This window comes from Ursus maritimus, unplaced genomic scaffold (genome assembly GCF_017311325.1).
Source record: "Ursus maritimus isolate PB19 unplaced genomic scaffold, ASM1731132v1 scaffold_23, whole genome shotgun sequence".
Lineage (NCBI taxonomy): Eukaryota > Metazoa > Chordata > Mammalia > Carnivora > Ursidae > Ursus > Ursus maritimus.
The window spans coordinates 31,364,814-31,390,589 of NW_024424786.1; the positions used below are offsets into that span (position 1 = coordinate 31,364,814).

A 25,776-nucleotide genomic window follows, 5' to 3' on the forward strand; every position below is an offset into this window, starting at 1 on the left:
GTTTCTTAAAAAGTTAAAAGTAGAGCTACCCTGTGACTCAGCTATTGCACTACTGGGTATTTACCTCAAAGATACAGATGTAGTGAGAAGAAGGGGCACATGCACCCCAATGTTCATAGCAGCAATGTCCACAATAGCCAAACTGTGGAAGGAGCTGAGATGCCTTTCAACAGATGAATGGATAAAGAAGATGTGGTACAAATGTACAATGGAATATTACTCAGCCATCAGAAAGAATGAGTACCCACCATTTGCACTGACATGGATGGAACTGGAGGGGATTATGCCAAGTGAAATAAGTCAATCAGAGAAAGACAATTATCATATGGTTTCACCCATATGTGGAACATAAAGAACATAGCATGGAGGACATTAGGAGAATGAAGGGAAAAATGAAGGGGGAATCTGAGGGGGAGACAAACCATGAGAGAGTATGGACTCTGGGAAACAGACTGAGGGTTTCGGGGGGGGGTTGTGGAAATGGGTTGGTCTGGTTATGGGTATTGAGGAGGGCACGTATTGTAACGAGCACTTGGGTGTTATATGCAAACAATAAATGTTATATGCAAACATGGACTACTACATCAAAAACTCGTGAAGTACTATATGGTGACTAACATAACATAATAAAAACTAATAAAAAATAAAATAAAAAAATAAATAAAATGAGATTTAAAACAGACCAAAGGATAGCAAGATCAACATCAACATTTGTTTTTGGTATCATTCCTTTTTTTTTTTTTTTTTTTTTTTTTTAGAAACATGCTACTTTTTATTTTTTTATTTTATTTTATTTTTTATTTTTTAAAGATTTTATTTATTTGACAGAGATAGAGACAGCCAGCGAGAGAGGGAACACAAGCAGGGGGAGTGGGAGAGGGAGAAGCAGGCTCATAGCAGAAGAGCCCGATGTGGGGCTCGATCCCAGATTGCCGGGATTACGCCCTGAGCTGAAGGCAGACGCTTAACCGCTGTGCCACCCAGGCGCCCCCATTCCTTTATGTTTTAATATCATTCCAATATTGTGATAATATTTCTTTATATTCCCTTATTAGAATACATATGCCTGACATTCCACATCAGTTAGAGCTACTGCTCACAGGTAACAGTACTATATGTTATGAAATGGACTGTGTTTGGGTGTCAGATTTCTCATCAGGGCAATGAGAATATCACTTTGCCTAAAGTCAAACTACTAGTAACTGGTGGAACAGGCCCTTCAAACTAGGTCTTTCGACTTCAAATCCAAGACTATGCTATATTACACTGTATCTCATGGGATAAGGTTTAAGGGATGATGGTTGACTTGTTCCCAGCAACCCTTGTGGAAACTGGTACAACTGAAGCTACACCAATCCCACTGAGCTTCACACCAGAATCTCTCTTTTTTCTGTCCAACAACCTCTCTATCCACAGTCTCTTCATGGCATTTTTCACTTCCATGTTTCTCAGGGTGTAGATCAGAGGGTTTAACATGGGTGTGATGATGGTATAGAACACAGCCACCATCTTGTCCTCAGTGAAAGTGGTGGAAGGTCTTAGGTAGATGAAGAGGCAGGGGACAAAAAACAAGATCACTACTATGACATGGGAAGCACATGTGGACAAGGCCTTGCGCCTCCCCTCTGATGAACGGGTCTTAAAGGAAAGCAAGATGACAATGTAGGAGCCCACAAGAATGACAAAGCTGCTCAGGGAAATCATGCCACTGTTGGCTATCACAATGAGCCCCACCACGTACGTGTCTGTGCAAGCCAGCTTCAGTAAGGGGTGGACATCACAGAAATAGTGGTCAATCAGGTTGGGGCCACAGAAAGGCAGTTGTACAGTGAGGATGGTCTGGATGAAGGAATGCACAAACCCTCCTAACCAACAGGTTACCACCATTACAGAGCAGACCTTCCGGTCCATAATGGTCATATAGCGTAGAGGCTTACAGATAGCCACATGCCTGTCATAGGCCATCACCGTGAGAATGAAGATCTCTGTGCAGCCAAACAGATGGGAGAAAAAGAGCTGCACCATACAACCAGCAAAAGAGATGCTCTTGACTTTGGCTTGGGAATCAACAATCAGCTTGGGGGCTGTAACAGAGGAATAGCAGATGTCCACAAAGGAAAGGAAGCTAAGGAAGAAGTACATTGGAGAGTTGAGATTTGGACTCCTTTGAATGGTCATTATAATGAGAAAATTTCCAGTCATGAGTATCATATAAAAGAATAAGAACAAAAAGAAGCATAGTTGCTGTACTTTCTCATTTTGGAAAAGACCCATGAAGATAAACTCGGTAACATTATTTTCCATGGAACCTCTGAAGTTCACAGGAGAGAAATACAGTGTGAGTTTATCTATAGGAAAAAAAAAAAGGACAATTAGATTAGGGCACATGATACCATAACATTGTTATTTTATAAAAAAATACTCTCCAAATTTATCATTTAATGTATTGGTTTGGGTAAAGTCTGTTTCCTAAAATTACCAGATATGGGGGAGCAGGTGAAGAGAGAGAGAGAAAGAGAGAGAGAGAGAAAGAGAAAGGAAAAAAAGGTCTCTCAGGCTTTAAACAGATTTAGGAATGTAGTCTTGGCTCTCTTCTTAAGCGTCAATGTCCGAATCACCGTTGGTCCAGAATTTAAATTAAATCTCTCTGTTAAATCAAGGTTTCAAGTGGTAACCTTTAGTCTCTTTACTTGAGGATGCTTTTCATTCATTTCCAGTTCGTGTATGTAATCTACAAAAGTAAGCACACACACACACACACACACACGTACACATTTGTGATCATAAGTATGTAAGTCTTAAAATGTGCACTTTGAGTCAAACCTAGGATGTAATTAGCCTTTTTATGAGACCCCTTGGCCTCCCAAATTCCTGACAGACTGACTGGCTTTGTCATATTTTAGATTATTCCAGGACTTCACACTTTGTCCCTTCTCACATGTCTAAAGTTGGGAAACATGCGTAGAGTCTTCATGAAAAGGGGCTACCATCTGCAAGATGCTCAAGACTTCAGATCCTAGTTGACATTAGTTGTTATAAAATGTGGGAGAAAATTACTCTCGAGTAGGTTTAGATCTTTTAGATCTTAACAGTGACCAACTGTGTTCTGGGGCAAGTTACTTACATTGATGGAGACCCAGTTTCTCTGGCTATTGGTATAGCCTCTGCATGAAACGAGGGTTTCCTCTGCTTTGGCCTGTGTCATAGGCTTTGGGATGATATTTTCACACAATGGGTCATCGTCATTGAATGTAGTTCCTTTGTTTCATTATCCATGTATTCCTTTGAACCAAAAGATGTGTCAAGGTGGGGGACAATGTGTATCTTTATCTTTGTATTGCCTGAATACAAAAACTACTTTCATTAGTTTGGCAAGTCATTTAAACCTCCATTTCTTCATCTTTCAAATGGAAACACTACTGATTACTACGGAGAATTATTTTAAGTACCAAACCTAGCATATAGTAAGCACCCAGTGAATTATGCCCTTTCATTTTCCAACTAGGTTACCAGTACTTGACACATTTTATAGTGAAAAGTTTCAAATGAATAGAAAATGGAGATAATAGTATAAGCTTTAATATGTTGATCACTCAGATTAAAAAATGATCCATGTTTTACCATATTTGCATCATGCATCTCTATTTTTCATTTTTTTTCTGGCCATTTTTTAATGCCATTTCCAGTCATGATGCCATTTCAGACTTTACATGCTTCATTATTTGTATTTCTGAGGAATTTTCTTGTGTGCGCAAAAGGCATGATCACATTTAACAAAATTCCCAGGAGTTGCCGAATATCAACCCATTCCTGGTTTGCTGGAGCCATGTTTGGTTCCCATCTCTCCTTATAGTGCTTAGGTGAGTGCTTGCAGTGTCTGGGCCATGTGCTAGGGCAGTTCGCTGTGGCTACTGTGTACTTGAAATGTGGATAGTGGGACTAAGAAACTGAAGTTTCAACTTTATTTACATTATTTCAATTTATTGAAATAAAAAATTAAAGCAATGTAAAATATTTTGATATAACAAAATTGGATATATTGAGTTAAATAAAATATTATTAAAATTAATTCCACTTATTTGTTTGCTCTTTAATGTGGCTACAAAACATTTAAAATGACAGTGTGGCTTGTATAATGTTTCTATCACACGTGCTGTACTGGGGATTAGGCTGTGGTCTAAGTGCTTAATCATAGTGTTTCTTGTAATTATGTAGGGTATGTAGAATTATTCCCATTATTCATGTAAGGAACAAAACCCAGACAGGTAAACTAGCTTTTTCTATAGTCCTACGTAGCTAGTCATTGATGAAACACAGATTCAACCTTGATACATTCTCTTAGCCTATGCTACTTGATATCATCAATGTACAATTTCCATTGGTGTTTATTTCAAAAATATTGATAATAGCTTTGGGATCTTCTTTACTGTTTTACTATTTCTGGGATATGAATTGCTACTTTAATTAACTCCAAACGAAACTTAATTAACAAGAAAGACACCAATACTCTGGTAAGTTAGTAGAGTCCTGATGTCTGTGTTGTTGGAAGCCCCATTGGCCTTATCAGCAAACTAGTTTCTGCTACAGGATAGGCACAATCTCAGAAAATGGAGCAGACTGTGGCAAAGCATATTCAAACTTTCTCCTTCTAGAGTCTGGGACTCGGTAGGATCCTTTGTCCCCCTGTCCCTGCCCCATGTGGTCCTGGGCCTAGACAGGGATCATTCCACAAACTGGAACACATTAGTACCTTTTAACCTGTAGTAGGATAAGGACGGAGGCAAAATCTAATTGATGAAGGTTTAGGCTTCAACAAATGCTAAATTTCAATGCCTTGACTAAATGCTGACTCGCTGAAAAAATTTGTCCGTGGACATTTCTTGAAAGAGGTAGCTTTCTAAAAGTCTGCGGTAGAGGCTTTTCCAGACCCCTGTACGTGTCCTCTGTTTATTTCTATCATAGTATTTAAAACCCCTGTCTTTCAGACTGCTTGCATGTCTCCCCCAATCGATTGTGTGTCACGTAAATGCAGAGACCCTTCCTCAAGACCTGACCCAGGGCCGGGCACGTATGTTAGGTATTCAGTAAATTTTGTAGGAAGGAGAGAGAGGGAGAAAGGAAATGAGAGTTACTGGTTTATGAATCTTTCTAGATGGTGTGGCTTCAGACTACCTATTGTCTAGCATAGAATACCGGTTAAAAGCGCAAGCTCTTTTTTTTTTATAATAATTTTTTGTTATATTATGTTAGTCACCATACAGTGCATCCCTAGTTTTTGATGTAATGTTCCATGATTCATTATTTGCGTAAAACACCCAGTGCAGCATGCACTATGTGCCCTCCTTAATACCCATCACCGGCCTATCCCAGTCCCCCACCCCCCTCCCCTCTGAAGCCCTCAGTTTGTTTCCCAGAGTCCACAGTCTCTCAAAAGCTCAAACTCTTATCAGCTGGAGCTGGATTGTCAAACCCCAGGCACACCAGTGCCAGCCGTGTGGCTTTAACCAAGTAAGTTTAGCTATTTAATCGTTGTCCTCTTCTGCAAAATAGGGATAACTAGTTCCTGCCTCATTGAGTTGGTGTGAGAATTAAAATAGTGAATGCATATAAAGCTTAGCAGAGTTTCTGGTCCACAAGAAATACTTATGAAATGTTAGTTATTCTAATTTTTATCCTGCACATCATAAATGTGGGAAATGCAAAGTAAAGAAGAAAGGTGATAGAAGTGATTACACTTACCTGGAGGGTATGGAGCTCTTCCTTCCCATCATTTCCTACTTTTGGGTCCTGTGAATCCTCTACCCAGCTATGACCCCTCCAAACACCATCCCTATTCCGATAGTCTTAGATTTCTGTAGTCTGGGCATGTATTTTTTTTGGAAAATAGTCTGTCCCCCTATTTATTCCGTGGAAATGCTGCCTGGGTCATAAAACAAAGTTATTTGTCTTGGAGCCTGAAGCAAACCTAAGTTCACATTAAGGTCTTGGCAGGTTTCAGAGCATGATAGAAACTTGTGCCTTTGGGGATCATCCTGAAGGTTAACTTACTCTCTCCCTGAGATCCAGAGTTGTCTTCCAGCTTCGTGTAAATTCAGCCAAAGGCTTTTTCAAATCCAAAGGCTATGGCTTGGGAAGGAGAAAGAAAAGCCCCCTGATACCCAGAGGATACTGTGTTTTGCGTCACTGTCATAAGTAATGAGCTCCTGTGAGCCTTTGAGTTGCTTCCCCTATTGAAAGTTCTTGCCAGAGGTACGAGTAACTTTCCCCACTGCATTGGCCAAGTTGGGGACCACTTGGGAAAGGGCTTTTTAGAATGGATTCCTCTGTCTTTATGGCCAGTGGAAGTGCATCATCCTGGATTTCCTGTCTGATACCCACCCTTTAATCCAACAACGGTGGATCCCATTGATTAAGCACTTACCATGTGCCCTCCATTACTATAAGCAGTTGATATGCATTCCACAGTTTCTTTTATATTTAGGGCCTCAGTTGAATTGACATGAAGTAATCGTGACTGTTTTTTGAGGTTCACTATCACCATTAAATGTAATCCAAGTGTTACACACTATGGGTAAATTACATCAACCTGTGTATGCTATTCCCTAGCTCAGCCCATTGCCCATCCTTGAATGTCAGGAGGTTAAAAATATTGTTAATTTGTGTATTTTCATGTGCTTTCAATTCAAATATTGCTAAGGTCGAACATTCTTTTGTGAATGAGTGATATTTGGATAGTTTCTTGTATAAGGTGCCTTATTTTTTTGGTTCCAGTTTTGTGTTATCTATCTCATATTGATTTGTAGAGGTTCTCTTTATGTAGTCTGGATTTTGTATAATCTGGGTAAAAGTCCCTTGTCATCTCTCTCTCTCTATCTGTACATTTATAGCATCTCCTCTCCTAATTTTGTAGTTTCTTTTTTCTCTTTTAATGATATTTTTTGATGACTAGAAGTCCTAGATTTAATATATCTAATTTGTTGGCATTTTCTATTATGATAGTTGTTATGGACTGAATGTTTGTGTCCTCCAAAATTCATACGTTGAAACCCTAACTCCCAAGATGATGGTAAGAGGTGGAGACTTTAGGAGGTAAGTAGGTCATAGGGGCAGCAGTCTCATGAAAGAAACCCCAGGAAGCCACACATCCCTTCTACCATGTAAAGACACAACAAAAAATGCCTTCCTTGGACCAGGAAGTGCGTTCTCACCAGACACTGAATCAGTTGGAGCCTTGGTTTTGGACTTTCAGCCTCCAGAAATATGAGAAATAAATTTTTATTTTCTCTTATTATCTACTAGTCTTTGTTATAGCAGCCCAAATGGACTAAGACAATGGTACTTTTTGTGTCTTCTTTAAGAAACCCTTCCCTATTCCAAGTTCATAAAGTTATTCCCTACATTAATATCTAGATGCTTTATTGTTTTACTTTTCACATTTAGATCTAAAATCCATCTGGAATTAATTTTGTGAGGGAGGGGCCAAGACAGATTTTTTTAATATGAAAATCCAACTGAGTTAACACCATTTACTGTAAAGCTTGTCTTTTATCCATGGCTTTTCTGTGCACCTTTGCAATAAACCAGATGTCCACATATGCATGTCTGCCTCTGGTTGTACACCACATTATTGGTCAATTTATCTTTGCATCAATGTCTGTCTTACTAACTGTAATCTTGTAATAATTCTTGATCAATAGTAGTGTAAGTCCACGAACTTTGATAATTTGAAAGTGGGTTAGCTATTTTTGGCCTTTTGTGTTTTCATGTACATTATAAAATATGCTTGTAAATTTCCACAAAATATCTTCTGGGATTTTATTTGGGATTGCAATGAATCTATTGATGAAGTCGGTGTATTTGGCACTTTAATAATCTTGAATCTTAAATGGTATATCCTTTAATTTATGTAGGTCTTCTTTATTTTTTCTAAATGCTTTCTAATTTTCAGTGTTGGGGGTCTTACAAACATTTGGAGAGTTTATTTATAGGTTTTCTACTTTTATAGGTTTCTATTTATAGGTTTATAGGTTTATTTGTAGGTTTTCTACTTTTGCCTAGAATGTAGAAAACTGGAAAGGGGGTTGTTTGTAGCCTATGAACAGGAAAAATCTAGATAAATCACAAATTTGTAACTTTTTGGGAGCTTATGAGAAAGTTGAGGTTTTGGAGCAACCAAATATCCTGAAATATAGACCCCTCCAAGCAGAGATGAAACAGCACTGTTTCACTGGGGAGCATTAAAGGAAGAAATGCCAAGAGCCATATGAGTGGGTAAGAAAAATACAGCTAAATTAAAAAAAAAAGTGAATTGCTTAAAAGCCAAATGTGGGCTAGCATGAGAGTATAGAATGCCTGAGAGCCACAGACATAAGGGGAGTTCATGCTCACTTGTAAGATATTCTCTATAGGGGCCTTCACTGAATGCTCATGAGAAACACTGAAGACAGGGCAGTAGACTGAGAAACAAGCTTGGATGAGGATAGAAGCTGCCACTGTGGGGAAAAGCACAAAGCCTCTCTCAGACCCTTCTCTCTTATAGAACAGTCTTAGACCTGGGGTGGGGTGGGGAAGAAGCCCCCAGGGGCATGTGAAGATCCACTAGGGCAGGGTGAAATATAAAAGAAAAGAACATTCCATCTTTGAGGAGGAGCAGGAGAGAAGACCAGACCCAGAACCCTATGCTATTATTATTTGAGGTCCGTTCTGCTTGGGCGAGGGTCAGTAAAATCTGTCAAACTTGACCCACCAAATTTGAAATTCTGCTGCCATAACAAACATGGTAATAGATGATGAATGCTTTAGGTGGGCTTACCAGTAGACTTGACACAGCAAAGGAAAGAATAGTGATCTTAAAAATATGTCACTATAAATTACCAAACTGAAACATAAACAGAAAAAAAGCAGGGAAAAAACCCCAGTACAGAGTATGCAGGATCTCTAGGACAATATAAAACATTTAAAACTGGTATAATTGGAATCCTGAAGAGAGAATGTGGCAAAAGAAATATTTGAAGAAATAATGATCAAGAATTTCCCAAAATCTTGAAATATACCAAACTATAGATCCAAGAATCTTGGAAAACTTGAGCAGGAAAAACAACAAAAAAGAAAAGAATATGATATGACACATCATATTCCACCTGCTGAAAATAAAAGACAATGAGAAAATCTTGAAGGCATACAATGGAAAAAAGATTATATAAAAAAGATATGAGTTAGTAGACTTCTCATCAGGAACTGTACATGATAGAAGACAATAGAGTGATGTCTTTACTAAAGTGATGGGTTTAAAGTATCTGGAAAAAAACCTTGTCAACTCATTATTTTATACTATATTTTTTCCAAATTGAAAGTAAAAGGTTTTTGTTGACAATCAAAAACTGAATTAATACCAGCAGACCTGCACTACCAGATTATTAGTTTTTCAGGCAGAAATAATATTTGATTGAAAGTTGAATATATACAAAGAAGTGAGGAGCTTCAGAATGCTTTGAAAACGGGTAAATATAAAGAATTATGTTTTTCTTATTTTAGTTGCTCTTAAGTGATTTTTAAAGCAAACATAGTAGCAATACATTATGGGTTTGTATTGTATGTAAAAGTAAATCATTTGAAAACATCACAAGAAATGGGAGGCAGGAATTGGAAGTAGAGTGTTGTATGGTTCTTAGACTATATGAAGTTGCATAAAAGTATTTAAAGGTAGACATTGATGAATGAAAGCTATGTTATATAAATATAGTCTCTGTATTATTGTATGTGCATATATATTATATGTTAACAACCACTAAAATATTTTAAAAAGAAGCTCAAATAATACATAGTAAGGTAAAATGGAATCATAAAAAATAAACAAATTCAAAATTTGGCAGAGAATGAGGAAAAAGGTAACAAAAAACAATGGAACATACAGAAAACAATCATATTTAATATATAATATATATATCATATTATAGATGTTTGAATTAAACCAATCAATTCTTACACTAAATGTAATGATCTAAACTCTAATTAAAAAATACTAAAATTGTATGAAATACCAAGCCCAAATTATCTTGCTTGTAAGGCATTTTTTCCAAATACGAAGGCATACATATATTAGTAAAATTATGGAAAAAGATGTATAGTAAATGCACTGATCAATGAAAGCTAGAGCAAATATATTGATATCAGACAAAATAGACTTTAGTACAAAGAATATTACTGGCAATAAAGAGGGATATTACGTAGATGATAGATGGATCAGTTCACCAAGAAGATATAATAATCCTAGTAGTATATGCACCTAACAACTAAGTCTTGGAAACACAAGGGAAAGACCTGATAGAACTGACTGTCCTTTTATTGAAGCTTTCCCAGTCATCTTTTGGTTGGCTGAAACTCATTTTATAGTAGATTTTTCAGAAAGGGTGCTTATGTACAGTATTTACTGGGTTATTACCTGAGCAAAACTTTGTTTACTGAAGGACAGCTTGGCTGGATAGAATATTCTGGTTTATACTATCTTAATATTTTTGAAAATGCTGCTACACAGTTGCCTTGCTTTGTATTATTTTTGAGAAGATGAATGCCACTGGAATTCTTTTGTTTTTGTAAGTTATGTCATATTTTTGCCTCGAGTTCTTGAGGATTTCTTTCTTTATCTTTAATGTCTAATAGTTTTACTAGAATACATCTTGGGTTGATTGTTCTGTTAATTTTTCCTAGTACCCAGTGGATCCTTTCAATGTGTAGATTCAGGTGCTTTTTTTTTTTTTTTAAGATTTTATTTATTTATTTGACAGAGAGAGAGACAGCCAGCGAGAGAGGGAACACAAGCAGGGGGAGTGGGAGAGGAAGAAGCAGGCTCCTAATGGAGGAGCCTGATGTGGGGCTCGATCCCAGAATGCCAGGATCATGCCCTGAGCCGAAGGCAGACGCTTAACGACTTAACCCAGGTGCCCCAGATTCAGGTGTTTTTAAATTTATGAAATATTTTTTGGATTGTAGTTTTAAATATTGGTTCTATTCTATTGTTTTGATTTTTTTTAGGACATCAATTATATGTGTGTTAGGGCTCCTTGATCTAACTTCCATTTCCACCTCTCTCTTTTGGCCCTTTTAACTTTTTGTTTTTAAAGATTTTATTTATTTATTTATTTATTTATTTATTTATTGAGCATGAGCAGAGGGGGAAGGGCAGAGGGAGAGGGAGAGGGAGAGAGAGAATTTCAAGCTGACTCTGTGCTGAGCGAGGAGTCTGATGCGGGGCTTGATCTCATGACCCTGAGATCATGACCTGAGCAGAAATCAAGACTTGTGTGCTTAACTGACTGGCCACCCAGGTGCCCCTAACTTCTTTTAAATGTCATTTTATTTCCTTGGATTATCTGATTTGCTTTCATGCTCTTTATTGTATTTTAATTTGACTCTTCTCCTTTTGGTACTTTAATTTTCATTTCTGATATGATTTTTTGATCTTTTTATTTTGTTCTTTCCTGAGTTTAATCAACTCTCACTCCTTTCTGATTTTAAAAATCTTTTTTTGTTCTTACATTTTGTATTTCTAATGCAATATTTTATTTTCATATCCATGAATATTTGTCATGTCTTTAGCTTTCCTCTTTCAGAGCATAATAACTAGGTGTTTGTAACTTCTCAAAGTTCTCCAGCTGAATTAATTGAAAACATCTTGAACCTTTGCCTAACTCACAATTTTTTGGTAGAGTTTTACACTAGAGACAAGAAATTCTATGGGGAATGTGGCTCTTCATCACATTGTGAGGCTCAATTTATTTTAAATACTTTAAGCATCTCAAAATTGAAAAACAATCCTTGGTCTTCTAGTGAATGAGTGGGTTTTCTAAACTAAAAAACAGGACCTTAAATGGATTGGCTAGCTGTTCTCTGTACCTATTTTTCTGTTTTTAAATAGATGATCTAAAGACTGGCCACAGGGATGATTTCCTGAATCCTTCTCTTTGTGATTTTTCTGCATCCCCATAGGCTGTTCATTTTCTAAAGTATCATAGAACTGGAATTTTATTGTATGGAAGCAAGATTGGCACTGCTGAGTGGCAATAACAATCACAAAATCAAAGTCACTAGAAAGGCATTCCAGTGTCATGGAAACAGTGCCTCAGCAACCTGACCAGTAACTAGCTGTGTGACTCAGAAGTCAGTTAAACTCTCTCTTAGCTGTTTCATCTGTACACTAAGAAGATTGTACTAATAGTCTTCAAAAGTTTCTTCTGTTTCACCTGGCGCCTTAGCTGAGATGAAGTGGCTTAACCCACTGGGGGCCTTCCATGCAGAGGAAGAAACCCGGTGGAAGAGTTTTGTTGCAAAGAGAGCCTCCTGTGTTCCAGGGCACACTCCTTCAGTCTCTTCAGCCCAGGACATCCCTGTGAGTGATGAGCTCTTGCAACGGAGGGAGAAATTGTTCCTAATTCTAAGGAGAAGGACATTTATGCTCAAATCTTTGCTGTAAAACTGAACACTACTCAAACAAGGTAGGTAATGCCATACCCAGAAGGATGTCTCAGGTTGACTGAATGTGGGTAAGAGGCTCCAAATCATTGTGTGATCTAGAGTGAATCACTTTTCCTCCCTGAGCCTCAGTTTCTGCCTCTGTAAAAAGGAGGGGGTTGGACAGAATGTGCCCTAAAGTTCTCCTTGGTATTCACATTCTGGGATTCCATAAAGTACCACTTGGGGTCTAGAGTGAGTTGTGGGAAGGAGGCCCTTGTGATGTGACTTTAAGTTCATTGCAATAGGTCTTCCAGACTCTCCATCACATATTATTTTGTCCTTGTCAGATTTCTCTCATTGTGGCTTTATTTTAGAGGATAAGATTCTACCTGGTTAGAGTCTAGAGCATCATTTACCTACCTAGGCTTACATGTAATCCATAAATGATTACCTTGTAATCTGTGATCCTAGGGTGAGGGTTTTATTTGGTCAAGTGCTGGGGGGAAGAGGAGGTAATTTGTTACTAACTAACTGTCTTTCTCTTGGGCAATGGGGGATGAGAAAGCAGAGAAAAATTTAATAAATACCAGGAAGTGTGAACTAATAATCTCTACTACTTATTGAGAGCTTCCTATTTGCCAGGCAACCCTCTTGAGTGCTTTATATATTTAATCTCAGGTCTATTTCTTGCAACAACCATGTCAAATATGAATTGTTACCCTATTCCGATAAATTAAAAAAAAAAACCCAACCTATTAACAGGGACACGTGACATGTGGGTGATAAGCTAAGAATGGGCTGTGCTTGTCTCATAACCCCTATTGTAGACCAGTCCGAGGAGAGAGCAAGGCAGCTCAATAGGTATTCTTGTTTTGTTTTCTCCAGTCTTTTAGCGGTCCATGAACCTGGAACTGTTCCCTCCACTAAAAGGCGGGTCACCTCTGACCTTCAGCTATTCATTGCCTGTGTGTCTCACAATGATCCCATGCACTGATCTGATACAACTGTCTTACATTTCCGTAATGAGTTTTTTGTTTGCATTTTGAAGTACATACCATGTGGTCCGAATTGTAATCTTCTCAACATACAAACTCAGATATGATATGTACATGAGTGTGTAAGAGATTTGGTCTTTAATGAGAATTAGACGATTCATGTCCATGCAGCACTGGACAAAACAAAGAATAACAAATGTTTTCTACGGAACATAATGATTTTAGGATCCTCTCCACCCAGGTCATGGAAAACTTAATTGCAAAGTTGCAACACATGTGGCTTTGACCCAGTGCAGGAAAATGTCTGTTTCTGAAATAGAAATGATCTATATTATTCACAACTTTATATATTTGATGAAACAGAGTCACTCCTTTGTTACATGAGGTCAAGATAGGCTGAAAGGAAAATGTAGACAAATAGCATTAAATAATCTATCTACTGGTTAGTCAATTTCTCATCAATCAGAAGTCTACATATATATTGAGCACCGTCTGTAAGATTGACACTTAGGTGCTGTGTGGGTTTAAGGAGTAATAAACTGAAGACAAATAAGCAACATAAAACCACAGTAAGCAATAAAAGTCAATATAAAAATCAATTGTAATAAGTTGTATGGTTCTAACTGCAGATGGTAGAGAGTATCTTCATTCAACTCAAGGACCATTTACTGGGCACTTACTCTGTATTTAGTTCTGAAGATTCAGACATGAATAAGCTCAACTCAGTAAGGGAGACAGATACAGAAACAATAATTATAATAAAATTTGCTAAATACTCCAGTAGAAAGATGTAAAAACATGAAAGAAGTGTTGGCTGGAGTGGAATGATAAGTTGTGTTTGATCGAAGCATTAAAGCAAGAATAAACATGAGTCAGAAAGCCAAGGTGTGTATGCCACACAAAATGTAAAGAGCATACGGGCAACGAACAAGTTTGGGAGAATATATGTTTCAGAATGGCTGGAAAATAGGCTCCAGGGGGAGTCCTGGCAAGTGAAGCTAGAAAGGTGAACAGGATCCAGTGCTTAAATGCCATGCTAGTACTATTGGACTTAATCTTGTAGGCAGTGTGAAACTGTTGCTATATTTCAAGTTAATGCATAACTTGGCCAGATTTGCATTTTAGAAGTGTGACAATAATAATAAAACAGCTTACATTTATTGAGGGCTTGCTATGAACTGAGTACTACATGGGTTACTGCATTTAACAGAGTGGTCACTTAAGCTTATTTCCAGAGTCGAGAGCTGAGGTGAATGAATTAGTGTGGAAGTGACCAGGGTGACTTCCTAGACAGTGGAAATTGTAGAAGGGGTAGGACTTGGAGCGGGAGGCTGAGGGGCAGGCACGCCAGAAGTAAGAGATGCTCTTGTGGTGGCGATCAGCTTGCTTTCATGAGAAGGTGAGGGGACCTCTAAATAGAATAGTATTTGTTGTTTAGTGGTCAGTAAAGTTGGCTTGAAGGAGCACAAGGAAGTACTTTAGAGCTTCTAAAAGTCAGGTAGAGGAATTGAAGGCAGATTTCCAGGCAACAGGGAAATATTGGTCATTTCTGAGTGATCTGAGCAGAGGCATTCAGGAAGAATTCTGACTTCAGTAGGCAGAACACATTGAGGGGATGAAGACCTGGGACTTCTGGAGACAGTTGGAGGATGGGGGAATTGTGGTGATCCTCACATGAACTTATATCCTGCCAGAAGATGGAGGCTGCAGGACGAGGTGGAGGAAGAAACTGGTGAAATCAATAAGATGTGGGGATTTGTAAATGTGGGAAATGCAGAAAAGGATGAGTTAGAGGTGACTCCAAATATTCAAGCCTGGAGACCAGACAGAAATGACAGTGCTGCTGTAAGACCCAGATGAGAAGAGGGGTCTGGCAGGGGCCCCCTGCTAGGAGACATTGACTCCACAACTCAGTATCACTAGCTGCAGCTCTAACCCCTGGTCAAAGCCGTGCCATGGGGGCAGAGGAGGAAGGGGCATCTCCAAGTATCACACTCTCAGTATCCCACATAGCTTCTTGGTCTCTCTTGTTCCAGAGGTGGTGGTATTGAAACGTTCCTGATAACTTGGAGTTTGCTGGAATGCTCCTGCTATTCACAGGGAAGGCATAATCGTATAAGTTTTGTATCAGTGATAGGTCTTGGTGTTATTTCTCTAAGGTGCTGGAATGGCTAACCCCTTTCCCCTCTGGCTGAGGATTGGTAGCTCTCCCTCCCTTTCTAGAAAGCCCTGGGTTTCAGCTTTGGCTTAAATCACTCTCAAGCTGTGTGTATTTGGGCAGGTTACTTAACCTCTCGGAGTCCCAGTTTACTCACTTATCAATTAGCTACTTCAAAGTGGTACAGGAAGAATTGATTGAGGGGACAACGGTAAAGTGCTTGCCACAGTCCAACACACAGTAGACACTAACTAAAGGTCAGCTGTATCTGCTGCTGTGGCTGTTGGGATGGCAATGACAATGACCATGGTGACTATCAGGTAGACACACGCTTTTGTTTCCCTCAGGCCACCAGACTGGTTTACATCCTCTGTGGTGGTTTCTGATGCCTGCCTTGTTTCTCTTCCTCTGAACCAGTAATGGGACCTCCTCTTGCTTCCCCTCTCCTGCTAATGGTTCTTCTTGGGTGCCCTTCTTTCATGCCATGTAACCCCCCATTTCTTCTCCAGTGTTAGCTAGGTAACCTGCTGAGGATTCTCTCAGCATATTGTCACCTTGTGTGTATCTTCTAATTTTTACTATGAGAGAAATCGGTGATGGGGGAGGTACTTAATGTATTTCAGCTTGGAAGCACAGTGGAAGAAGGAAAAATAAGAGGAATAAGAAATACTTCAAAGTAATTTTACTTGTTTTTTTAACTGAAGTATAGCTGACACACAATGTTACATTAGTTTCAGGTGTACAACATAGTGATTGACAACTTCAAAGTAATTTCAAAAGCTGAGAAAATCTCGAGAGTTTCCCTCTGCCTCAATGCATAAATGTGCTGTTGAATTGCATGAAGTGACAAGCTTCGTGAGGGTGAGAGCCATCTTTCTTTCTTCTTTGGTATGTCCTGAATTGCCTGGGCACATGGTAAGTGCTTAATAAAACACTTGGTCAAAGAACTGGCTTGAAATAAATCCTCACCTCCTGCTGAAAAAATGTTTGCCGAAGGTGAGAAAACTGGAAGACAGAATCAAGCAAACTGGTGAATCCCCATATATTATATTTGAACTATTGTTTCATACCTATATTCTCAACAGCTTCCAAATGTTCACTTTGGCCCCAGGTGTCACAATTTTCTCAAAATGTTTGTAGAAATTCATGAAGATGTGGGACTGGGCAAAACCATAGGGCCTGAAAAATTCAGAAACTTCGATAATATCACATAAGGAAAATATTGAATTCGCTCTTTAGAAAGGAAGAACTATGAATGAGATTGGCATTTCTGAGAAGTAAATGGAGGAAAAAGGGATTCAGGAGCAGAAGTTCACTTGAGAATTTCTCTCGCTAAGGCATGATAAGAAATGTTGAGAATGGGAGAATTGTTGGTGATATGGATACTTATTAGTGCTGAAATGTTGATTATTATTTGCAGTGTGATATATCTGAAATAACATACCAGTTGGAATAAAATGATGTGGTTCTTCTGGATCCACTTCTTACTGGGAGGCTTTGCTAATTCACAACCTCTCTGAGCCTTGGTTTTCTCACTTATGAAATGGGGATCATGGAGTTTTTGTGAGACAGATTGCATAGTGTCTTGTATAGCGTGGGCTGTTGGGTAGTGAATGGATAAGCATTGGTTATATGAACAAATAAGTAAGTAAAGTAAACCAGTAGGATAATATGTACGAAAGGTTCTCTTAACAGGCAAGTGCTAAATAAGCATGAAAGATTGGTGTTGTGATATTGTTTGTTTTGTCACAGGACTCTTCTCTGAGATCCTTCCTCTCCGCATGGAATCCAGTACAAATAATGTGACTGAATTAATTTTCACTGGCCTTTTCCAGGATCCAGAGGTGCAGAGAGTGTGTTTTGTGGTGTTTCTTCTCGTGTACCTGGCCACAGTGGTGGGCAATGGCCTCATTGTGCTGACAGTCAATGTCAGTAAGAGTCTGCATTCCCCCATGTACTTCTTCCTTAGCTACCTGTCCCTGGTGGAGATCACGTACTCTTCCACTGTCGTCCCTAAATTCATCACAGACTTACTTGCCAAGATTAAAACCATTTCTCTGGAGGGCTGTGTGACTCAGATATTCTTCTTCCATTTCTTTGGGGTCACTGAGATCCTTTTGCTTGTGGTGATGGCCTATGACCGCTATGTGGCCATCTGTAAGCCTCTTCATTATATGAATATTATGAGCCGCCAACTGTGTCATGTACTGGTGACTGGCTCTTGGCTTGGTGGCTTTTTTCACTCCATTATACAGATTCTCATCACCATCCAGTTGCCCTTCTGTGGTCCCAATGTGATTGACCACTACTTCTGTGATCTTCAGCCATTATTCAAACTTGCCTGCACTGACACTTCTGTGGAGGGGGTTATTGTGTTGGCCAACAGTGGCTTAATTGCTCTGTGCTCCTTCCTCATCTTGGTGTCCTCCTATATTGTCATACTGTTCAACTTGAGGAATCATTCTGCAGAGGGGAGGCGCAAAGCCCTCTCCACCTGTGCCTCTCACATCACAGTGGTCCTTTTGTTCTTTGGACCTGCCATTTTCCTCTACATGCGACCCTCCTCTACCTTCACTGAGGACAAACTGGTGGCCGTGTTCTACACGGTTGTCACCCCCATGCTGAACCCCATCATCTACACACTCAGAAATGCAGAGGTGAAAATTGCCATGAGGAGGTTGTGGGGCAAAAAGAACTCAGGAATGGAGTGAAAATGGGAAAGTGATAAAGAAAAACACATGTCTGATTATTATTATTATTATTCTCTGTTTTTGAAATGGATTTTGATTTCAGTGGGACATTCAGGAATGGCAGAAACAAATGTCAGGACTTAATATTGCTGCTTCTGTGGTTCTCCTTAGAACCAAAGACTTGGCTGGTATCCTGGTGTAATATTCCAAGGACAGAGATTGGATTGGCTCTATGATATGCAGCAATGTCATGGGATTGGGTAATATTGAGACCCAAACTAAATGCAAATGCAAAGGAGAATATTTTGACAGGTATTTTGTAAGTTAAAGTACTTCTATTACATACTTTCACTTTCCCTCCCCCCTCCCCACCTCCTTCTCCCTCCCTCCCTTCTCCCTTCCTTGTTCAACCTCCTAATAACAACCTATATTTCATTAAGAAGGGAAACCAAAGACAGGAATTACCATGGGATATTTGAAGAGGGTACCAATGTGATCTTCTCTTCCAGTGTGGAGAAGTATAGCTTTGAAAATTGTGTCCAAGAATTTTTCTGTTCTTGGCGTCTTGTACCATAGACCATCTGATTAAAAGTACCAAAAAAATCTCTGGGGCAATTTCAGCTCTTGTGACATGTACAAACGTTAGTTCTTCAATCTCCACAAGCCCTTTCACAATGTCCAGCATCCATAAATTAAAAAAAAAATATCAAAATGGCATAGGTTCTAGCTGTCAGTAGGGAAAGATCAAGTCAACATTTTAATGGGAAGATCACATGTAGGCTTATCCAAATATAAATAAACACAGAATGTAGAAAATTCTTATTAGGCCTATCTCGAAGAATGAAAGGGAGGGAAATACTGTTCATGCATGTTTCTACTCCAGACTTCTGTCTTTTATTCTAAGTGACCATGCCCATTCCACTTCTTTTCATGCTTACTAGTGTTTCTTGGTGAAATAGGATGAGACAGTCTGTGCCTCTGTTATTGTGATCCCAGTGTGATTGACCACAACTTCTGTGATGTTCAGCCATTATCCAAGCTTGGCTGCACTGACACCTTTGTGGAGGGGGGTTATTGTGTTGGCCAACAGTGGTTTAATTGCTCCTTCCTCATCTTGGTGACCTCATATATCCTTCCACCTCTCTGAAATTCCTCTTCACTCAACTGACTTATACCGTACAAAGACTGGCTTTGCATTTGCACTCTGTCCTCTCACCTCTCCTTGAGGATCGGGTGAAAGAATTCAGGCAGCTTCCTTGCAGAGGGATGGGGCATCACGGGTGTGCTATAGGCCTTAGGGACTTGTCTCTTTCTCCTTAGGTTCTGACAGAACATGTAGGTTAATAGTGGTTTTAAAGGCACCAGGAAATCTCCCCCACTTCCCCAATAATCACGGCCAGGGATGACATCATCATTAAACCCTGAGGAAATACTACTTCTGCCCAGAATAACTTTACCACCTTTTTCCATATGGCAAAATCCTATACATCCTTTAAGACCTGGGTTAAAGTCATCTCCTTTATGAGGACTTCTCTGACTTCCCTCCTCCTTGTGTTGAATTTGTGTCTCCTCTCCATGGTTATGTTTGTGTCCCTTTATCATTGTCCTTATCACTTTGATCATCATTATTTTATACATGTTTTTTTCATAGGCAAGACTATTCACTCTCCCCTCTTTGTGGTTCTATATATGCTTGTAGCCGGTGCATCATAAGTGCTTGTTAAAAAAAAAAAAAAGTGCTTGTTGAATTAACCCTTTAGGCCCATGCACTGTCCTCTCTCTATTATTTCTTATTGATTCTCTCTGAACACTTTCGTGGTGAAGAGCATGTCTCTTCCTATTAAAATTTTAAGAGCTCAAGCTCTGAAATTTAGTAGGACGTTCCAATTGCCTATAGCCACAACCCAAGATACAAGCTACTTCACTTCTCTGAACATTCCTTTTGCACAATTAAAATAAGATTAATAATAGCATATATTCCCAAGATCATTCTGAATATTAAATGCAATAATATATGTAAAGCTTTTAGAAAATAACAGGGTAGAGTTGTACCATGGACTCAATAAATATTCGTCATCATTTCATTATTATTGCTGCTGGTCATTAATTTTATTATACAGAATGACTTCATGTCTGTCCACACATAGGTCTTCTTTTAGTTCTTTTGAACTACTGAGAATAGGCCTTGATTGCATACCAAAACTTTCAGACATTTAAAGACAGTACAATTCTTTTTTTTTGGAGGGGGGGCTTCTTTGGGCTCAACATTCTCTGCCACTTAATTGCCTTTGAGGGTCTTGCACAGTACCTGGCACATTGTACGTACTCAATAAATGTTTATTAAATAGATGTTGACTATATTGTGTGTCAACTGTATTTCAATTAAAAAAGATTATGACATAGCCTCCCCATTGTCTTTTATGCTAAATGTGCTTATACTTTGTTAATATATATTTTAAAGCGTGTGGTACAGAACTAAGCTCAGTGGAGCTCCCCTCTCTATCTCTCAATGCCTTGCTTGTATCGCAGAAGGCTGAGACATTAGGATGTAGGCTGTGATGGGAGCCACTTACTCATGTGCATGTTTGGGTTCTTTGCTGAGAGCTTTGAAAAGAACATCATCAATCAGTAGAAACATTGGATACTGCAGGAACGGATAAGAGCCACACTAACAGAATCACCAAAATTCTCAGGGATTACCTTTCCTACTGAGGGTTGAGACTTGGTGGGTCTATTGAGAGCTAATTACCTGCTTTGTTCTGGTCTCAGTGGACAAACATAGGAATCAAAGGAAAGCATTTTCCCCCCATTGTTTAAGAGCCAGAGAATGTTGTGAAATATTAAAAACAACTTCTCAATTCACAGAAGTGTAACAGTCTAATTATACCACTTAGCACTGAAGACATGTAGTTAGTTCTCAACTGTTGATTCTGTCTGAACATTAAAAAATGTATTAAACATAAAATAAAGAAAAGTTTAAAGATTAAATAAAAGTTAGGAAAGTGTTGCAAGCTTCTCTGCATATAGAGTTTGGTACTCTTCTCATTTATTATTTAATCTTTTAAGGTATAGGTTTCACGGCATGTAGCAGAAAAAAAAAATGGCAACTTAATGAGATAGAAGTACAAATGTTCAGAGGTAGAAAGTCCAGCATGGTTGCGAAGGTCTGACAACCTTATCAGAAATCCAGACTCTGCCATCGTCAGCACGCAGCTTCAACCTTGTGACCTCAAAGTGTGGCTACTGCTCCATACCATCGCTGTCCAGTCAAACTTTATGTCGTGCTGGAGATGGTCTGTGTCTGTGCTGAACAAATTTGTAGTGGCTATTGAGCAGTGAAATGAACTAGTGAGACCAAGGAACTAAATTTTAAATTTTATTTCATTTTAAGAATTTAAAATTTTGAAGCTACATGTGGTGGGACACCTGGGTGGCTCAGTCAGTTAAGGCCCGACTCTTGATTTTGGCTCAGGCCATAATCTCAGGGTCGTGAAATTGAGCCCTGCATGGGTCTTCACACTGGGCCTGGAACCTGCTTGGGATTCTCTCTCTCCCTCTCCCTCTGCCCCTTCTGCCACTCTAAAAAAAAAAAAAAAAAGCTACACATGGCTATTGGATTCCATATTGGACAACACCACTCTTAGCATTTCATCTATATCTCAGGAGGCAAGAGAGGGAAGAAGGGGAGGATGAACTGATCACTTTCTCTCTCTCTTTTTAAAGATTTTATTTGTTTATTTAAGAGAGTGAGAGAAAGTACAAGTGGGGTGAGGGGCAGAGGTAGAAGCAGACTCCCCCCTGAGGAGAGAGCCCAATGTGGACTCGATCCCAGGACTCTGGGATCATGACCTGAGCCGAAGGCAGATGTTTAACCGACTGAGCCACCCAAGAGCCCCTGATAACTTTCTTTTTTATGAGATTATTCAAAAGTGCTACATAGCAATTTTGCTCTCATCTTATTTGATTGAAGTTAATCACATGGTTACCCTTAATTGCAAGGGAGACCAAAAAGTATAATCCTTTATTCTAAGTTGAATTATGTTTAGCTAAGATCAGAGTGTTTTGTTCCTAAAGAGAAAAGGGAAATAGCCCAAGTGTCCAACTGATAAACGGATAAGGAAGATGTGGTATATATATTTATATACAATGGAATATTATTCAGCAATAAAAAACAACGAAATCTTGCCATTTGCAACAACATGGATGGAGCTAGAGTGTATTATGCTAAACGAAATAGAGAAGGACAAATAATATATGATTTCACCCATATGTGGAATTTAAGAAATAAAACAGATGAGCAAAGGGGGAAAAAAGAGAGAGAGAGAGCAAACCAAGAAACAGAGAACAATCTGATAGTTACCAGAACGGAGGTGGGTGGAGGGATGGGCTAAATAGGTGATGGGGATTAGGGAGTGCACTTGTTGTGTTGAGCACTGGGTGTTGTATTGAAGTGTTGAATCACTACATTGTACACCTGAAACTAATATTACTCTGTATGTTAACTAACTGGAATTTAAATAAAAACTTAAAAAATAGAGAAGGGGGGAATGGATATAAATATTGGCATATATTCTCAGTCTATTACATACCAATTTCCTAAGCAATTAAAAATTTTCATAAAAGTTATTTATAATGGCTTGATAATATCAACAGTCTAATTGTAGCATAGTTTACTTAATCATTCACCTCTTTTAGGACTATTAGGTTTCCTTAATAATTCATTCACTAAGTCTTAATGAGCATGTACTATGTGCTATGCATTACTCCCAGTGCCAGGGATATACAGTGATATATAGGATGGAGAAGGTCCTGTCTACATGGATGTAAACATTCTGTTTTCTGAAGCTGGTGGTCTAGATCAGCATTGCCAGTGTGATGTGATGAGCACTGGGTGGTAGATGCAACTAATGAATCATTGAACACTACATCAAAAACTAAAGATGTACTATATGTTGGCTAATTGAACTTAATAAAAAAAGAGAACTTTCTGTGATAATGGAAATATTTGATATCCATTCTAATACATGGTAGTCCCTCCATGTGGTTAATTGGTATTTGAAATATGCCTAGCATCCTGAAGAATTGAATTTTTAATTTTTTAAATTTAAGTTTAAATTAAAATATATTAATTTAAAATTAAAATTAAAATTAAATAGCTACATGTGGCTGATGGCTACCACATTGGATAGCATGGGTCCACATACTTCAGTGTTTACTTCTGCTGCAAACTTGTAGCTATTTCTCCAGATCAGGGGCAAGATTGATGACATCTCTTTCTGAGGGAATTCCCATAGATTATGTTGTTATCACCACTGTCGTTATTAAAGGAGAGGGTGAGGCACTGGGGACTGTAAGTGACTTGTACATGAATCCATTAATGTTAGAATTGGAAGGTACAATGGAGATAATCCAGCTCTGCTCTGTCTTTTTATATAGAAGCAGATCCAGGGGAGAGGGAGAAGTGGAGAGATCAATGACGTGCTCAAGTTAGTAGGTAATCAGTTATGACCCGAGCTAGTGCCCAGCTCTCCTGGCCCCTGCCCAGTCCTTGCTTTCCTCTCTATTCACTCTCCTTTTCTTTTCTTTTTTTTAATAATAATTTTTATTTTGTTATGTTAGTCACCATACAGTATATCCTTAGTTTTTGTTTTGTTTTTTCATAAAAGTTTTTTATTATGTTATGTTAGTCTCCATACAGTACATCCCAAGTTTTTGATGTAAAGTTCAATGATTCATTACTTGCGTATAACACCCAGTGCACCATGTAATGTTCCATGATTCATTATTTGCATATAACACCCAGTGCACCTTGCAATATATGCCCTCCTTAATACCCATCACCAGCCTATCCCAATCCCCTACCCCCCTCCCCTCTGAAGCCCTCAGTTTGTTTCCCAGGGTCCATAGTGTCTCATGGTTCATTCCCCCTTCTGTTTACCCCCCTTTATTCTTCCCTTCCTTCTCCTACGGATCTTCCTGCTATTTCTTATGTTCCATATATGAGTGAAACCATATGATAATTGTCTTTCTCTGCTTGACTTATTTCACTTAGCATAATCTCCTCCAGTCCCTTTTCATTCTCAGTAGTTCAGTCTGGAAAAAGTTCCCTTTATGTCCTTCCTTCAACTTTCTTCTCTTACTACCTCATTATTGAGTGTCAAAACGTTACGGAAATCTCACTAAACTAATTGAAGCAAATTTTGAAACTTTCCTAAGTTATACTTTAATTGACAGTTACACCCAAGAGAAAAAATTCCATGGGGAAGTTGTTCCCTTGATTATAGTGTGTGGCTTAATTTATTTTAAATAATAAAAGGATCTAAGTATTTATTCAGAACTCTTGGACTCTCAGTGGGTGGGTACATTTTCTACATCTAAATCAGGATCTTAAATTCTTTGAATTGGCTAACTTCCTATGACGTTTGTTTATTTTTTTGGCTATTATAAATCCAAATATCAACCCAGATCCGGATCCTCTGAATTTTTCTTTTTTGTGATTCATCTTAGATGCCATCTATTTGTTTTCTAGAAGCCCCCAGTAACATGGTGTTTTGTTCTTGGGGACAAGATCTGATTCTTGAATCACAGTAGCACCACCCAGTGCCTTCAGAAGGTAGTTTCGTGTTGTTGAAAGAACACTGATTTATGAGTTAGTAGCCTGGCAAGTATCTAGTGTGTGTGTGGCTTTGGGAAACAATGAACCTCTCTGAGCCTCTGTCATCTCATCTGTAAATAGAGGAAGTTAGAATAAAAGGTCTCTGAATATTTTCAGCACCACTTTCAGAGGGGCTTAGCTGAGGGTGACTTGGACTTTTCTCATTGGGCTCGTCAGTGAAAAATCAGCTGGGTGGGGAATATTAGGCAAAGCACCCTACTTATCCAGGGACCAGGATTCCCAGAGAGGAATCCAATGCTGCATCCTATCCTTGTTTCTTCAACCAGATCACTGCCTTGAAAATGATCTATTCCAATAGAATGACTACTTTCATGCTGAATTGGAGGCACTTGAGTATATTTGAGATCCATCTGACCCAATTCCTTGCTCCGAGGCAGAATGAAGCCACACCAGATTTTCTGACTTCAAGGTGGGTGATATGGCTGGAAACGAGTTGCAAAGTCTCTAAGCAGCCACTGGATATTGGGCAAGTCACTTCCTCTCTTTAAGCCACAAGTGTTCATTTGTAAATGAGGTGGTTTCCTTTGAATCTATATATTTTGGGGGGTAATGAATTCCATTTACTTATTTATTTTTACTGTGGTGAAATTGTACAAAACATAAAATTTGGTAGTTTTAAACTCCTTTACAGTTTTGGGATTCTGTGAGGTACCATTTGGGAATGATGAGGTAGGAGTGTGTGACTGGGATGGAGATTTCATTAGGTCATCTGAGATCAGTCACGTTGGTACATCAAGCTCTCTCTTACCTTTGCCTCTGGGTGTTGTCTGCATTCTGTCATTCGGCTCTGGTCCAGAGTCCAGCAGG

General features: G+C 38.8%; 2 protein-coding genes across 3 annotated transcripts; one reads left to right on the plus strand and one right to left on the minus strand.

Annotated features, from left to right (window-relative positions):
* Window positions 1-1,055: 1,055 nt before the first annotated feature.
* LOC103672297 (olfactory receptor 4S2-like) lies at window positions 1,056-2,329 on the minus strand. The gene has a single exon (XM_008700961.2). The coding sequence runs from the start codon at window positions 2,302-2,304 to the stop codon at window positions 1,288-1,290; it is 1,017 nt and encodes a 338-aa protein (XP_008699183.1). The 5' UTR covers window positions 2,305-2,329; the 3' UTR covers window positions 1,056-1,287.
* A 14,921-nt stretch (window positions 2,330-17,250) lies between these two features.
* Window positions 17,251-22,382, plus strand: LOC103672296 (olfactory receptor 4B1). 2 transcript variants are annotated; one of them, XM_008700960.2, is made up of 2 exons: window positions 17,251-18,295; window positions 22,355-22,382. In XM_008700960.2, the coding sequence occupies exons 1-2, from the start codon at window positions 17,316-17,318 to the stop codon at window positions 22,380-22,382; spliced, it is 1,008 nt and encodes a 335-aa protein (XP_008699182.2). In that variant the 5' UTR covers window positions 17,251-17,315. The 2 variants fall into 2 exon arrangements, with proteins under 2 accessions (XP_008699182.2, XP_040495039.1); XM_040639105.1 differs by lacking the exon at window positions 22,355-22,382 and having other exon boundaries at window positions 17,251-18,649.
* The last annotated feature ends 3,394 nt before the right edge of the window (window positions 22,383-25,776 follow it).